The following is a 15,257-nucleotide window of genomic DNA, read 5'->3' on the forward strand; positions in this document are numbered from 1 at the left end:
ATTTGTGGTATCCAATCCGTGCCATATGTGGTATCCAATCAATCTTAAAATGAAGGTATAGTTAGTTACCTATCTATATCTTGTAAAATGTTATTCCCTTTTTATCGTGGCTCGTTGGTCTAGGGGTATGATTCTCGCTTTGGGTGCGAGAGGTCCCGGGTTCAAATCCCGGACGAGCCCTTCTTTTCAGTCCAGATACGATATAAATCAGACTCATACGTTCATCTCAAACGATGTAAAGGATATAATGACTGAGACAGCTGTATCGGAATCTTTTTAACCACAGAGACAAGAACAGCAAAATAACAAGCTGGGACACAATAATCAGCCCAATTTCTGCTGCAGATAGAGAAAATAAGTCTTTGGATTTAGGGTTACATTTTGGGATACACATGGGATAAACAAATGTACAGTCAATAACACAATATAAAAATCTACATACAGTGTGTGCAAATGTAGTAAGATTAGGGAGGTAAGGCAATAAATAGGCCATAATGGTGAAATAATCTCTCTCTTTCAATTGAAATGTGCTTTATTGGAATGGGAAACAAATGTTTACATTGCCAAAGCAAGGCTAATAAACAATTAAAAACACAAAACAACAACGACAAAAAATATTAGAATTGAACAGTAAGTATTTGAACTCAAAAAGGATTCCCTCCCCCTCCACCACCCACTGTCAGGCACCCTAAACAAAGGGAGTGAGCTCCCAGCCAGTCAGACAGCTTTCAGCCCAGTCACCCCTCCTCCCCTCCGGGCTGCTAGTAAACCTTCACACAGGCAGGCAGGCAGCAGGCAGGCCATCCCCTGGCTGCCACAGCTGCTGTGCCGGTTGGGCCTGCCCTTAGAAAAGAGACAACCCAAAACTGCCCCCTCAACACACAGACACACTGAAAAGGAGGCAGGCAGTAGAGTCTGTCTTTCTGTTTCTATCTCTCTATCATATAACAACTACAGGACCATCACTTTAACCTTCTGGAATATTCCTTCATATTTAAGTGTAAGTACATTTTATTTTAAAAGTAGCCTTTTTTTTTGGATTGATTTAGAAGTTTAATTTTAGTGTAATGTTCATTTTGAACAGAAATGGTCATGATATATTTTTTTTGTAACAATTAATTAGCTAATTGAAGATTTAAAGATTAAACCTTGTAAACTTATTAGCGAGAACTTTAATATTTAACTAACGTTTTATGTGAGAGTGACAACCTCTTAGACCTAAAACTTTTTGTAACTGTTTATGGACATACACACTTTTAAGTTGTGTCAGTCATTTTGTATATCTCTGAATGAAAAGGATGTCATGGCTGATACATCTTCTACACCTGCATTGCTTGCTGTTTGGGGGTTTTAGGCTGGGTTTCTGTACAGCACTTTGAGATATCAGCTGATGTACGAAGGGCTATATAAATACATTTGATTTGATTTGATTTGGATTTGTTTTTAACCACAGAGAGAGGACCCGAGAAGAACTGTATAACAAAATAAACAAACCTGGACACAATAATCATTAGCCCAACTTCTGCCGGCCCAGCAGTACCTCCATCTCCCCAGCGACTCCTCTTCCTCTCACACAGACAGACAGACAGACAGACAGACAGACAGACAGACAGACAGACATACCCATCCAGCCAGGTAATCTGTGTCTTCTCCCCACCTGGTTTAAGTGCCGGCCTAGTTAGGTGTCCAGTATCTAGTTAGGTGTCCAGTATCTAGTTAGGTGTCCCTTATCTAGTTAGGTGTCCAGTATCTAGTTAGATTTCCAGTATCTCTTGGTCCAGCCCTGCTACCCAGTGCTCCAGTCTCTGCAGCCTATACCCGGGCCCCTCCAGACCAGGCTTTCTCAGGTCCAGGTATCCTTGCCAGGCCTACCGCCTAACCACCGACAGATAAGCCTTCGTGGCCTCCATTCCTCCAGCCAGGTAGGCCCGCCAACCCCAGTACTCCAGTCTTGCTGCTCCACCCAGGCTCTTCCAGTCCAGGTCCAGCTATCGCTGTCCGGCCCGACCATGGTTCTGTGTGAGGACAGGGAGTGTGGGGTGTGTTATCAGCCCTACTCCCGTCAGGATCGGATCCCCCGGGTGCTCCACTGTAGACACACCTTCTGTGCCACCTGCTTAGAGACCATGTCCCAGCCCAAGAGTGACATGGTCACCGTGTGCTGCCCGCTGTGCCGCCAGACCACCTGTGTAGGGCGCGGCCTCAGCCTTCAGGAGGCGCTGTGGGTCAACTCACGCCTCTGGGAATACATACCTGAGAGCAAAGAAGAGGAGGAGGAGGTGAAGGAAGAAGAGGAGGAGGAGGAGGTGAAGGAAGAAGAGGAGGAGGAGAGAGTGGAGGCTGACAGACAGACACAGGCCTCCTCACAGGCAGAATGGTGAGCCTTCTTCACTTGACCCACATGAACAAATACAACAATGTAATAAGAATACTACAGTACTTACTATAGAATACTAGAGTACTTACTATAGAATACTAGAGTACTTACTATAGAATACTACAGTACTTACTATAGAGTACTACAGTACTTACTATAGAATACTACAGTACTTACTATAGAATGCTACAGTTTAATGTAGAATACTACAGTTTACTACAGAATACAACAGTACTTACTATAGAATACTATAGTTTACTATAGAATAATACAGTACTTACTATAGAATTCGACAGTTTGCTATAGAATACTACAGTACTTACTATAGAATACTATAGTTTACTATAGAATACTACAGTACTTACTATAGAATACTACAGTACTTACTATAGAACACTACAGTACTTACTATAGAAAACTATAGTTAAACAATAGAATACTACAGTTTGCCATAGAATACTACAGTACTTACTATAGAATACTTCAGTACTTACTATAGAATACTACAGTACTTACTATAGAATACTACAGTTTACTATAGAATACTACAGTACTTACTATAGAATACTACAGTTTACTATAGAATACTGCAGTTTACTATATAATACTACAGTTTACTATAGAATACAACAGTACATATTATAGAATACTACAGTTTAATGTAGAATACTGCAGTACTTATTATAGAATATTACAGTTTATTATAGAAAACTACAACAAGTAAACTCTAGTAAACTAGAGAACTATAGATTAGTATTATCCGTAAAAACACAAACACACACATTCTCTCTCTCACACACACACACGCACAAACACACACATTCTCTCTCTCTCTCACACACACACACACACACACACACACACACACACACACACACACACACACACACACACACACACACACACACACACACACACACACACACACACACACACACACACACACACACACACACACACACACACACACACACACACACACACACACACACACACACACCTCTGTTCACTTAAATCTTGAAAATCCTCTGTCTTGCCCTCCGGACCGGCATGCCCCTATCCTCAGTGTCATAATAGAGGGGTCTGGATATTTAGAAACACATGTGTTTGTTTGCCCATAGATGGTGACCAGTATCCAGGCTGCAAACAGTATCGTGATGACACAATAATACTGCATAACAATAATACCCCTTTAACCACAAACAATGTCCTAACGGCAAATACCGAACGTGACTACACTTCCTACACTGTCTTTGGTCTGTTCCTGTTACTCACCAAATCTCTCTCTGCCTCTCTCTCTCTCTCTCTCTCTCTCTCTCGCTCTCTCTCTCTCTCTCTCTCTCTCTCTCTCTCTCTCTCTCTCTCTCTCTCTCTCTCTCCCCCCTTCATCCTCTCAGCCCTACGTCGAAGCGCTCTAGAAAAATGCTGAAATTTCCGGCCTTCCTCAGGAAATTCAGTCTGACAAAACCACAGCATCAAGAGAGTCTCGTGCCTGGTTGTGGCAACGTGTAAGTAATCCTCACCTTGTGTTGAATCATCTGCTTCATCGTTAGGTCCAAATGGCACCCTATTCCTTATGTAGTGCACTACTTTCGACCAGGAGCTTTGGTTTACTGATGTAGGATCTTAATTTGATCGCCCGTTTCTTGCTGATATTTCACGTTTGCTATTGCTGCAGGATTATTTTCCCGCTGTAGCAAACTGTCTCAAATTAAAATCCTACATCTGTACGTATAAGGAAGGCCTGCTGATGTTGCGTACTGTAGTACAAAACATTTCAACATCCACACATAAATCCTAGTAACTCCCCTCTGTGATCAAAACATGTTGAGATATCCTAAATGTGATTAAGAAGGAATTTCTCCTGTAATTTAGGTTGAGTGGTTTCTATGCTTATCTTCTGTTCCAGCCAGATGAACCTTGTGTTATTACATTTACGATGATTGAAAGCAAAAGTGAAACATATGACATTTTTAATGTATTCATTTAAGCTTCACTTGTGATCATGGCGATTATGCGCACTAATGTTATGTATTTTTTGTTGTTGTTGTTTCCTCAACAGGGAGATGAAATCCTGGCGCAGGCTTCCAACCGCTGACACTTTTTAGGTCTCTCACGCGCTCGACGCAGGGATGTACGTGTACTGTATAAACAGTGGAGTGTTTACAGTTTCTCTCTGATATAATAATCTGCATCTTTTGAACAATGACGTGTAGATTACCAGTTGACACCCACAGTCAACGGGCAACACTGTTAAAGAACAGCTCAGAGACAGTTGGGTCTGTATCCAATATGGCACCCTAGTCCCTACAGGCTCTGGTTAAAAGTAGTGCACTATATAGGGAATAGGGTTCCATAGGGCTCTGGTCTAAAGTAGTGCACTATATAGGGAATAGGGCTCTGGTTAAAAGTAGTGCACTATATAGGGAATAGGGTGGCGTTTGGGACATACGTTTGGAGAAGCCAGTACGCGTCCATGTGTGTATTGACTCTGACAAGATAGCCTTCATTGTTGAGAAGCAGTGAAACCGCCCCCAGTCGTCCTGTCTTCTTCCCCATTGGTTATTTTAGCCTTAATTCCCCACAGCTGGTGCAGTGGGATTTGGTTCAGCTGTCTCTAGGACAGACGTCCCAGTGGAAGCCAGGGTACCCCCTCCAACCACTCCCTCCTGCTGCCCCCCCCCCCCCCTCCTCTTAACAGATGGCCTCCTGAGGATGACCCCCCCCCTCCACCCTCCTCCTTCCCCAGTGTCTGCAAACAGAGCGTTTAATTTATTATCAGCTTTTGCATTCACGTCAATTTTTTTAAATATATTATCTTTAATAAATAAATAAAAAGTTGATTTGAAAATATGAACGTTTGTGTGTTGTTCTGTGTTCATGGGGTTCAGAAGTCATTTGACCTTCACACAGTGGTCCGTCTGTGGTCTTTCAGTTGATAAGGGGTTCCGTTTCACCTTGTGGTTTTACTCAGATGGTCTGAGCACAGTCATCTGCATAGTTTCCTACACAACATGCATCCCCGGGCCATCCCAGAGCCTTTCCTTTGAACCCCCTCATAATCAGACACAACATTGGCTCTCCAGTACTTGTTTTGAATGCTACAGAAGGACATATAACCTTACCACAATGAACTCATTTATATATCCAACCCCCCCTCTATCAGAAACTCTCTGAACAGATGGTCGGTTGGTACGTTCACAATGTAAATATGGTGCAGTCGAACAGCGTCAACTCAGCTGTGAGTACAATAGAGGGAGAGTATTCGCAATTATAAACTGGGTGGTTCAAGCTCTGAATGCTGATTGGCTGACAGCCGTGGTAAATCAGACCGTATACCACGGGTATGACAAAACATTTTATTTTTTACTGCTCTAATTACACTGGTAACCAGTTTATAACAGCAATAAGGCACCTCGGGGGTTTTTGGTATATGGCCAATATACCACGGCGAAGGGCAGTGTCAAGGCACTCCACGTTGCGTCGTGCTTAAAACATCCCTTAGCCGCGGTATATCGGCCATTTGCCACACCTCCTCTGGCCTTATTGCTTAATTAGGCAACTCCTAGTCTGTGTTCAAAGTGGCCCCCTATAACCCCAATATAGTGCACTACTTTTGACTGTAGCCCCATGGGCCATGGTCTTCAGTAGCGCACTAAGGGGCCGATTCCCGACCCGGGTTAAGGGCGAGTATATGGAGCGTAATTCCTTTTTTATTCTCTTTTCTCTCTACGCGTATGCTGACCTTGAACTTAAGCATGAGAATAGCATGCTATTTACCCGCGATTCGGTTGGGGGGGGAGATCGAATAAATTAAGGTGTGGTGGAGGCGTGTCTACAGATACACCATATTAATGGAGGTGTGTTGGAGGCGTGTCTATAGATACACCATATTAATGGAGGTGTGTTGGAGGCGTGTCTACAGATACACCATATTAATGGAGGTGTGTTGGAGTCGTGTCTATAGATACACCATATTAATGGAGGTGTGTTGGAGGCGTGTCTACAGATACACCATATTAATGGAGGTGTGGTGGAGGCGTGTCTACAGATACACCATATTAATGGAGGTGTGTTGGAGGCGTGTCTATAGATACACCATATTAATGGAGGTGTGTTGGAGGCGTGTCTACAGATACACCATATTAATGGAGGTGTGTTGGAGGCGTGTCTACGGATACACCATATTAATGGAGGTGTGTTGGAGGCGTGTCTACAGATACACCATATTAATGGAGGTGTGTTGGAGGCGTGTCCATAGATACACCATATTAATGGAGGTGTGTTGGAGGCGTGTCTACAGATACACCATATTAATGGAGGTGTGTTGGAGGCGTGTCTACAGATACACCATATTAATGGAGGTGTGTTGGAGGCGTGTCTACAGATACACCATATTAATGGAGGTGTGTTGGAGGCGTGTCTACAGATACACCATATTAATGGAGGTGTGTTGGAGGCGTGTCTATAGATACACCATATTAATGGAGGTGTGTTGGAGGCGTGTCTACAGATACACCATATTAATGGAGGTGTGTTGGAGGCGTGTCTACAGATACACCATATTAATGGAGGTGTGGTGGAGGCGTGTCTACAGATACACCATATTAATGGAGGTGTGGTGGAGGCGTGTCTACAGATACACCATATTAATGGAGGTGTGTTGGAGGCGTGTCTACAGATACACCATATTAATGAAGGTGTGTTGGAGGCGTGTCTACAGATACACCATATTAATGGAGGTGTGTTGGAGGCGTGTCTACAGATACACCATATTAATGGAGGTGTGGTGGAGGCGTGTCTACAGATACACCATATTAATGGAGGTGTGTTGGAGGCGTGTCTACAGATACACCATATTAATGGAGGTGTGTTGGAGGCGTGTCTACAGATACACCATATTAATGGAGGTGTTTTGGAGGCGTGTCTACAGATACACCATATTAATGGAGGTGTGTTGGAGGCGTGTCCATAGATACACCATATTAATGGAGTTGTGTTGGAGGCGTGTCCATAGATACACCATATTAATGATATGAAGACAATCCTCCAACCCACCTTCATTAATACGGTGTATCTGTAGACACAAGGCGTGTCTAGGAAAGGCGTGTCTAGGAAAGGTGTGTGTAGGAAAGGCGTGTCTAGGAAGGGCGTGTCTAGGAAAGGCGTGTGTAGGAAAGGCGTGTCTAGGAAAGGCGTGTCTAGGAAAGGTGTGTGTAGGAAAGGCTTGTCTAGGAAAGGTGTGTGTAGGAAAGGCTTGTCTAGGAAAGGCGTGTCTAGGAAAGGTGTGTGTAGGAAAGGCTTGTCTAGGAAAGGCGTGTCTAGGAAAGGTGTGTGTAGAAAAGGCTTGTCTAGGAAAGGCTTGTCTAGGAAAGGCGTGTCTAGGAAAGGCTTGTGTAGGAAAGGTGTTTGTAGGAAAGGCTTGTCTAGGAAAGGCGTGCATAGGAAAGGTATCAATATCTAAATCGGAATCAGGCCCTAAGTAGTGTAAAAGTTGGATGTAATGAGACACAGCCCTATTGTTCTGAAACAGGTACTAGTGGTTACTTCTCCATGGGGACAATCATCAAAGTATAATCTGAGAGTGTACCCATGAGGTTACCGGTCATATTACCAGGGTTAGAGCTTCCAAGCCTGTTCTATTCATTCTATTTCTATGCTCCTATAGTTGTGAAAGAGGTACTAGAATAGCGACTACTTCCCTCACCTAGTTTCCCTTTTCCACATCACCGACCCATGACACATCACCGACCCATGACACATACCGACCCATGACACATACCGGTATACCACTTAATAAAGTACTGGGAAAACACAGGGGAGATTTGTCAACGCTACAATACTGTCTTACTCTGAGGGCTGTATGACAGAACAATAGCATGACAGAAAACACTCTCGGCTATGGAAGTGAATTTCATGCCTTCTGTTTTTTTTTCTTCATTGAGCATCTGTGACGATTTCAACGTTTTACGAGTCCAGAATATAGAATCATCATCTCTGTTATGTAGATCAAATCAACGTTTATTGGTCGCGTAACACAGATTTACAGGTGTTATAGCAGGTGCAGCGAAATGCTTATGTTACTAGCTAGATGGGCTCTTTCTCTTTGGCTATACTGTATATGCCTCGTGCATATTGACCGGTGTTACTCACTTGTTTTTGTTTTTGTAAGTGGGGGCCACTTTGGGTTGAGACAATCATTCAGTGGGCCTCACAGAGCCTTCATTTGTAGTACTTTTCCTTCCAATATGATCAATTATCAATTTGAGAGCAACGTCAGAGCAACAGAGCACGTGCAATTGATTTGATGTACAGCACATCACAAATATCTACGTACACACATCAAATCAGGCAACATCGCATGTATAAGATCCATTTTAAGGGTTACCTCATGATGAGCGAAATATAATTCATTGTAAATGTATAGTCAGTTTTTCGCTATCCTCGTGAGGCAATCCAGGTGTGCATTGGTTAGTCTGTTTCTATGTTTTTGTTTCACAATGTTCATCGTTGTGCTCCTGAGTGGCACAGCGGTCTAAGGCATTGCAGTGCTAGAGGTATCACTACAGACCCTGGTTCAATCCCGTGCTGTATCACAACCAGCCTTGATCGGGAGTTGGCCCAGCGTCATCCGGCTTAGGGGAAGGTTTGTTCGGGGTAGACAATCATTTTAAATAAAAATTTGTTCATAATTGACTCAACTGGTTAAATAAAAAACATCAAAAATGTTTTGAAAATGTTTCTTCCCGTGAATAAGTGCTGACAAAACACGATGTCACCTTTTTGTGTTTTCTCCAGAAACAGGTAACGCCTGATCTTAGTTCACCTTGCAATGTGTCATGTGCCCGCAGCTCCACTATCTCACTCTCTATTCCAGCACGGTCAGGACAGAGGGCTGTGATGACACTATCTCACTCTCTATTCCAGCACGGTCAGGACAGAGGGCTGTGATGACACTATCTCACTCTCTAGTCCAGCACGGTCAGGACAGAGGGCTGTGATGACACTATCTCACTCTCTATTCCAGCACGGTCAGGACAGAGGGCTGTGATGACACTATCTCACTCTCTATTCCAGCACAGTCAGGACAGAGGGCTGTGATGACACTATCTCACTCTCTATTCCAGCACGGTCAGGACAGAGGGCTGTGATGACACTATCTCACTCTCTAGTCCAGCACGGTCAGGACAGAGGGCTGTGATGACACTATCTCACTCTCTATTCCAGCACGGTCAGGACAGAGGGCTGTGATGACACTATCTCACTCTCTAGTCCAGCACGGTCAGGACAGAGGGCTGTGATGACACTATCTCACTCTCTATTCCAGCACGGTCAGGACAGAGGGCTGTGATGACACTATCTCACTCTCTAGTCCAGCACGGTCGGGACAGAGGGCTGTGATGACACTATCTCACTCTCTAGTCCAGCACGGTCAGGACAGAGGGCTGTGATGACTGGGGGGTCAGAGATGACACTATCTCACTCTCTAGTCCAGCACGGTCAGGACAGAGGGCTGTGATGACTGGGGGGTCAGAGATGACACTATCTCACTCTCTAGTCCAGCACGGTCAGGACAGAGGGCTGTGATGACTGGGGGTCAGAGATAACACTGGCACATGAAAAGGGGTTTTCAATTAAGTTGAAAACTACATGATATCCATGAATCTTGACTCCAACTTCAACTCTTCCCTCACACGCACCTAGCTGAAATGTTGTAGTACGTCTGGGTTGGATGTGGTGACTGCTCTGAGTGTTGGGAAATTAACAAACTGTCTGTCAGGTATGAACAGTGTGGCGATGTTATTTTGAAGCTATTTTAAAGCATTGAATTGAAATTGTATCATTATTTTTTTGTATCACTGCGAGCCGCAAATTAAGGGCTCGGTGGCCGCTGAGTACCACCGACATGCACTGTAGGGATCTACACACTTAAATACACAGACAAACACGCTTAAGCCGGCACACAATTAACATGGTCGTTATACTGGCACTGTGACAGGCTGTTGCAGTTATATTGAGGACAAACGAGCTGAAAGACAGAGGTCAGTTTACTTTTAGACATATGCTGATATTGATGAACGAGAGAACCAACAAATGGGCCAAATGCACTGAAAAAGGCATTACTCAACATTGGCTTAATGTGGTGGTAGGATTACTTTCTTGCCATTCTGGTTTGGAGGTGAGCAGGCTGTGGCAGGTTATGCCTCAGCTAATCTCATCTCAAATCTCAAACGTCCAGAGAAAACTACCCTGATTAATTTGATATTAACAAATGTTCCACATAAATATTCTGAGATTGGTGTTTTTTTTAAAAAATGATTTAAGTGACCATTGTGCTGTTGTTGCTGTTATAAATACTAAGGTTCCTAAGACAAACCCACACTTTATTCATAAGAGAAATGTTAAAAGTTTTAATGAGCAGGCATTCATGATTTGTTTAATTTTGACTGGAGCATATTGAGCTTATTCCTGATGTGGAAACTGCCTGGAAATTATTTCATTACTTTTTTTCCAAATAGCAAACAAACATGCCCCATTCCACAGGTTCAGAGTTAAAGGTAGGGATAATGCATGGTTTTCTCCAAATAGTAAACAAACATGCCCCATTCCACAGGTTCAGAGTTAAAGGGAGGGATAATGCATGGTTTTCTCCAAATAGTAAACAAACATGCCCCATTCCACAGGTTCAGAGTTAAAGGTAGGGATAATGCATGGTTTTCTCCAAATAGTAAACAAACATGCCCCATTCCACAGGTTCAGAGTTAAAGGTAGGGATAATGCATGGTTTTCTCCAAATAGTAAACAAACATGCCCCATTCCACAGGTTCAGAGTTAAAGGTAGGGATAATGCATGGTTTTCTCCAAATAGTAAACAAACATGCCCCATTCCACAGGTTCAGAGTTAAAGGTAGGGATAATGCATGGTTTTCTCCAAATAGTAAACAAACATGCCCCATTCCACAGGTTCAGAGTTAAAGGGAGGGATAATGCATGGTTTTCTCCAAATAGTAAACAAACATGCCCCATTCCACAGGTTCAGAGTTAAAGGTAGGGATAATGCATGGTTTTCTCCAAATAGTAAACAAACATGCCCCATTCCACAGGTTCAGAGTTAAAGGTAGGGATAATGCATGGTTTTCTCCAAATAGTAAACAAACATGCCCCATTCCACAGGTTCAGAGTTAAAGGGAGGGATAATGCATGGTTTTCTCCAAATAGTAAACAAACATGCCCCATTCCACAGGTTCAGAGTTAAAGGTAGGGATAATGCATGGTTTTCTCCAAATAGTAAACAAACATGCCCCATTCCACAGGTTCAGAGTTAAAGGTAGGGATAATGCATGGTTTTCTCCAAATAGTAAACAAACATGCCCCATTCCACAGGTTCAGAGTTAAAGGTAGGGATAATGCATGGTTTTCTCCAAATAGTAAACAAACATGCCCCATTCCACAGGTTCAGAGTTAAAGGTAGGGATAATGCATGGTTTTCTCCAAATAGTAAACAAACATGCCCCATTCCACAGGTTCAGAGTTAAAGGGAGGGATAATGCATGATTTTCTTCTGAGCTGTCTTGTATTATTCACAAATATAATCTAGCCTGGGCTAAGGCAAGGACATCATGTTCTGATGCTGATTGGCTTGTTTTTAGGCAGCTACGAAACAAGTGTTCTTCTCTTCTCAGGAAGGCCAAGTCTAATATTGTATGTCTGTTACCACTGATAACCTGAATGACCCTAGACAGTTTTGGAAGGCTATTAAGTCTATGTCTGGTAACAGTCATGTTAATGAATTACCGTCATGTGTTTTGAAGGACTCTGTTGCTGTATATGACAACTGAAATGCTGAATTGTTTCAATGAGCACTTTGTATCATCTGGTAGGCTGTTTGATTCAGTGTCCTCTGTCTCTGTACAACCCCGTGTGGATGAACCAGTGAGAGCTGGTCAAACTTTTAGCTTTTTGCCATTCTCAGTGCAGGTGGTACATAAAGCCCTGAAATCCTTAGATCAGAGAAAGCATGCCGGTCCCGATCTTCTTGATCCCTGCTTTTTAAATCTGGCAGCTGATTTCATAGCTGAACCACTTACATCTCTGTTCAATCTAACCCTGGAATGTAATGAAATTTCCAAAGATCTGGAAATCAGCATTTGTCCTACCACTTTTAAAAGGGGGAGATACAACTCTTTTAAATAATTACAGGCCAATCTCAAAGCTGTCACCCCTGGTGAAAATACTTGAATCCATTGTTAGTGAACAGCTAAAATAGTTTTTACATACTAACTCTATTTTATCAATGTACCAATTGGGCTTCAGGAAGAAGCATACCACAATTACAGCAGCAATGAAGGTTTAACAATGATATTACTGAAGCCCTTGACAAGAAACACCACTGTGTCTCACTTTTTATTGATCTCTCTAAGGCTTTTGATACAGTTGATCATGCTATTCTGAGGCAGAGATTGTCGAGTGTTGGTCTTTCGGAGCATGTAGTTGCATGGTTTGCTAACTATCTGTCTGATAGAACTCTGTGCACTCTGTTGGATGGGCTCATGTCTGTTAAATTGTCTGTCTGTAATGGTGTGCCCCAGGGCTCTGTACTTGGTCCCCTCTTATTTACAACTTATATAAATAATTTAGACAAAAATTTGCAAAATGCGCAACTTCACTTTCATGCTGATGATACTGTTATTTACTGTTGTGCCTCGTCTCTCACAAAAGCTTTCCAGAACTTGCAAACTGCTTTTTATACTGTTCAACAATTGAAGCTTATCCTCAATACTGACAAAACTAAACTAATGGTGTTTTCTAAAGCAATAATTAGACCTCTGAACCTTTCACCTATTACTACCTGTCAGGGCAAGGAGATTGAGACTGTAACCTCATGTAAATATCTTGGAATTTTAATTGATGACAGCCTCTCTTTTAAATTGCATATTCAACAACTTACAAAAAAATTGAAGCTGAAATTGGGATTTCATTTTTAGGAATAAGGCCTGTTTTTCTTTTTTAAAGCCAGAAGGAGGCTAGTATCAGCTACATTTATGCCTTTTACTAGACTATGGAGATATTATATATGAACGCTTCCACTGTAACGGTGTGAGTGACTGGTTGCCGGGAAGTCAGGCGCAGGAGAGCAGAGATGGGTGATACCAGGGGAACTTTAATATACACCCTGGCCCAAAGGCACAGGCGAGGCAGCACAAAGCACAACCACGGTAACATGAACCAGATTAAACAAAACAAACAAACCTTGGTTTGTAACAAACCTAGCGTAAGTCAGCCTGTAGCATAACATCCTACACAAAGAACAATTCCACACACAGACATGGGGGAAACAGAGGGTAATATACATTTAGTCTGATGAGGGAATGTGAACCAGGTGTGCGGGAAAACAAGACAAAACAAATGGAAAATGAAAGGTGGAGCGGCGATGGCTAGAAGACCGGTGGCCTCGACCGCCGTACGCCGCCCGAACAAGGAGAGGGACCGACTTCGGCGGAAGTCGTGACATCCGCTCAGTGTTTGAGATCAATTGACACCCTTTACCATGAAGCATTGAGATGTATTTTAAACTGCCAAACCCTTACACACCACTGCACGTTGTATACCAGGGTTGGCTGGCCTTCTCTAGTCACTAGTAGGCTCAGTCACTGGTATACTTTTATTTATAAAGCCATTTTGGGTTTACTACCATTTTATTTGGGCATTTTTATTGTTCAGTTCTGTGGTGGGTCGTCTCTTCGTTCGCTGGACTTTATCCTGCTAACTGTTCCAAATGTCCGAACTGAATTTGGTAAAAGGGCTTCTACGTACTCTGCGTCATCGTCTTGGAACGCCTTACAAAATACTTTTAAACTGGATGATCTTGTCCCGATTGGTGTTTTTGAGGCTGATTTCCTGACCTGTCAATGTTTTTAATTGGCTGTTTTATGATTTTGTTATACTCTTGTGAATTCAGTTTCTTTTTACTAGATTACCTATAGTTGTTGATGTTGTCTGTCTGTAATTGTGTAATGACTTGGTGCTGCCTATCTTCACCAGGACACTCTTGAAAAAGAGATTTCAAATCTCAATCAGCTCTTCCATCTTGCTCTGAGCCTGGGGACGAGGTCATGTGTCACCTGGTTCATGTCTCACCTTGTTCATGTGTCACCTTGTTCATGTCTCACCTGGTTCATGTCTCACCTGGTTCATGTCTCACCTGGTTCATGTCTCACCTGGTTCATGTCTCACCCGGTTCATGTCTCACCTGGTTCATGTGTCACCTTGTTCATGTCTCACCTGGTTCATGTCTCACCTGGTTCATGTCTCACCTGGTTCATGTGTCACCTTGTTCATGTCTCACCTGGTTCATGTGTCACCTGGTTCATGTGTCACCTTGTTCATGTCTCACCTGGTTCATGTCTCACCTGGTTCATGTCTCACCTGGTTCATGTGTCACCTTGTTCATGTCTCACCTGGTTCATGTCTCACCTGGTTCATGTCTCACCTGGTTCATGTGTCACCTTGTTCATGTCTCACCCGGTTCATGTGTCACCTGGTTCATGTGTCACCTTGTTCATGTCTCACCTGGTTCATGTCTCACCTGGTTCATGTCTCACCTGGTTCCTGTCTCACCTGGTTCATGTCTCACCTGGTTCTATCAGCATAGCTATGGCTGGGCAGGAATAACATCAGATTCATCAGAGGATATCAATAATGCTTCAATGACATGGCACTGGTAGGTTATAATTCACCAGATAGATACCATGACTAGACTGGTAGGTTATAGCTCACCAGATAGATACCATGACTAGACTGGTAGGTTATAGCTCACCAGGAACATGCATCAGAATAGCATGCATAGTCTGCATGACCAGTCAAGAATTAGCCTTCAGGA

At 43.0% G+C, this 15,257-nt stretch overlaps 1 protein-coding gene and 1 non-coding gene across 2 annotated transcripts; both read left to right on the forward strand.

The window, feature by feature from the left end:
- The first annotated feature begins 108 nt into the window (after positions 1 to 108).
- trnap-ugg lies at positions 109 to 180 on the forward strand. The gene has a single exon. It is a non-coding gene; the product is annotated as a tRNA-Pro (tRNA).
- Positions 181 to 737: 557 nt separating this feature from the next.
- Positions 738 to 5,230, forward strand: im:7152348 (uncharacterized protein LOC559250 homolog). The gene is made up of 4 exons (XM_021616297.2): positions 738 to 1,000; positions 1,454 to 2,377; positions 3,775 to 3,885; positions 4,440 to 5,230. The coding sequence occupies exons 2-4, from the start codon at positions 2,010 to 2,012 to the stop codon at positions 4,483 to 4,485; spliced, it is 525 nt and encodes a 174-aa protein (XP_021471972.1). The 5' UTR covers positions 738 to 1,000; positions 1,454 to 2,009; the 3' UTR covers positions 4,486 to 5,230.
- The last annotated feature ends 10,027 nt before the right edge of the window (positions 5,231 to 15,257 follow it).

The sequence above is a fragment of the Oncorhynchus mykiss genome, chromosome 1 (genome assembly GCF_013265735.2).
Source record: "Oncorhynchus mykiss isolate Arlee chromosome 1, USDA_OmykA_1.1, whole genome shotgun sequence".
NCBI lineage: Eukaryota > Metazoa > Chordata > Actinopteri > Salmoniformes > Salmonidae > Oncorhynchus > Oncorhynchus mykiss.